We start from the raw sequence: 2,358 nt of genomic DNA, 5'->3' as shown, positions 1-2,358 counted from the left end.
TTAAGTTATGGTGCAATGTAACGACCGGAAAATAAGCGGCTAAAAAGGTCGCTTTTGTGCAAAATGAAAGTTACCGCAAGTTCCTCCGACGGTGCCCGATGCCCTTGCCGGGGCCTCCGCCTCCTCTCACCCAGTGAGAAATGATTCGTCGATCGACGTCGAAACGACGCCGAATCGACATCGACACCGTCGAATTGACGTCGATTCGACATCATTTCGGCGTCGATCGACGAATCATTTCTCACTGGGCAGACTGTCCTCTCGGATGGCCGGTTGCGTCGATTTCCGTCGAAGCGACACTAACACTCACTCGCGCACTCGGTCCTCTTCCTCCTTTCGCGAACAATCGGAGATAAATTGTCAATCGACACGGAACGCGACGACGCACGAGAAAAACGGCCATATTCAAGTCCAGACACGGCGCAGCGAGCAACCGGCCGCGAATGGCGCAACGAAACACTTCGCAATTCCAGTACTTTCGTCTCGACGGCTCCGCCTCGAGTGAATCGCGCGACACATCCACTCTTCGTCCTTTTTCTCGCAATCAATCATTGTCTCTCGATCCGTAACCGACACAGCCACTACGCATTCGTTCCAACAAACTTGATACACTCGTGAATCGTTGCGCGCGCGAATCGACGATTCCCGCGGAAAGAGCAACATTGGTGCCAACCACACGCGGAAAATGTCACGGCGCGGTAAGTAACTCGCGGACGCTTCCTGTCCGCTCGAGAATCTTCGGGCGAATTAACCGGCCGCCGGCACCGCGAGTCACTTCGTCGCACAGGTACGTCGAACGCCGAACGAAAAAAGAATCCACAGTATCGCTTGATAACCGGCGCGGAAGGTAACGAACGTTGTTTCCGAGTCTTGAGAATCCATTAGATTTGCTCGCCGTGCTCGCTCAGTTACACCGTCGGCACCGAGAGACGTCGACTGCGATTGGCCGATGCGCGGGGAGGGTGTCCCGCGGAGAGAATGGCACTCGGCGGCTCGCACCAATACGTCTTATCGTATTATCTTCGTCCTATCGAAGCGCGCGTTCAGTTGCGCCGCCGGTCGACAAACTTCTAGAACGATTGGCTGATTCGAAGGGAAGCTTTAGCCGGAGAGAATAGCGTTCGGCGGCTCGACCGGCCGTGCGACGCACGAAACACGTCCTATCGACTCGAGGTCCCGCGGGCGACTGACTTCTGATTCACCTCGGTACGTACGTTGAAACGTCGAAAAAAACAATTGAGAATCACGCGTTAACTCAAGCGGAAGGTAATAAAAACGTTATTTACGCTACTCAGTGTACGATCAAGGGCACGCGACGGTGCGGCGGCTCGAGCCGCCGCCGGCCGTTAGCCGGCGAGCGCGACTGGCTGGATCCGGGGGGCTCGCCGCGGCGCGCGGCCAATCGCGCGCCGCGGCTCGTCGTGCGGCGGTCGGCGGCTCGACCGCGCGTCGCGCGCACTATAGGCAGCAGATTTTCAACACCCAAATTCAATCGCAAATCTTTTCTCGCAACGATTACGCGATCTAACAATCAATTTTTCACTAAACAGATTTCGCTCCAAGGGCAATACATTCACGCTATCCCATTATTAGGATCCTATCTCATAATAGGGGACTTTCCTCTACTTGGCGTTACAAAGTACAATCCTTTTACGTCCTTCACATTCCGATATGTTAGATCGTTCAGCCAGAGTGTGCATTCGTTTGCGCAGCGAGGGTCGTAGATGCATCGCTCTATCTTCGTTTGATGTCTAATGCGCAACGACAATAGAACGACGCTATTGCGGCGGTCACCGCGTAAACGCGAATGCACACAGAGCCTTCGACACTGCCGTCGGCAGTGCAGCACGAAAGTGCAGCTGTATTTGTACCATTGTTCGCCCCCCTCGCCGTCGAACGCGACGCGACGTCAGCGGGGGGCAGCGTGTGGGATCGGCATTTCGTCCACTGCGCATTCGTGAAGACGATCTTTCGCGATGCGCGGCGATGCGTTACCCCTCCTCGAGGTGAGACAGGCGTCGGCGTCGCGGCGGCGTCGCGTCGGTGCGAGAGAGGCAGGAAAGATGGGGAGCTCGGCCGAGAGAAACGGAGCTCTCGTCCTTTTCGCATCGCGCCGCGCTCAGTCGACGCGCGGCTGCCACGGAGCACGGATATGATCGCGCTATGCATCTTCCTCCTGACCGTCGCCGTGTCGCGGCACGCGGCCGAGCGGGATCGCCCGAGGGAGATACCGCTGTCGAGAGAAAAAGTATGTAAGCGCGAACGTCGCACCTTCCCTCCTCGAACGTCCAATTTCGCGGAGGAGGGAGGTCCCTCCGCGATTATTTTCATTGTTTATCAGCTCTCTCTCTCTCCCCC

General features: G+C 56.6%; 1 protein-coding gene across 2 annotated transcripts in view; it reads left to right on the top strand.

Moving 5' to 3' along the window:
• The first annotated feature begins 1,122 nt into the window (after positions 1-1,122).
• The window catches only part of LOC105565105 (glutaminyl-peptide cyclotransferase), a 4,684-nt gene continuing 3,448 nt past the window's right edge, over positions 1,123-2,358 (top strand). Inside the window, exon 1 of one of the 2 annotated variants that reach the window (XM_012018014.1) lies at positions 1,123-1,206. Coding sequence is in view for 1 of the 2 variants with exons in the window: in XM_012018013.1 (XP_011873403.1) it covers positions 2,153-2,248 (96 nt within the window). In the remaining variant the exon portion in view is untranslated. Of the gene's footprint in view, positions 1,207-1,931; positions 2,249-2,358 lie in introns of those variants that run through there. The other variant, XM_012018013.1, reaches the window with a different exon arrangement.

This window comes from Vollenhovia emeryi, unplaced genomic scaffold (genome assembly GCF_000949405.1).
Source record: "Vollenhovia emeryi isolate VEMERY1.0 unplaced genomic scaffold, V.emery_V1.0 DF939155.1, whole genome shotgun sequence".
Classification (NCBI taxonomy): Eukaryota; Metazoa; Arthropoda; class Insecta; order Hymenoptera; family Formicidae; genus Vollenhovia; species Vollenhovia emeryi.
Note: the sequence above shows the minus strand (reverse complement) of the source record. Positions and strands in the feature narration are given on the sequence as shown.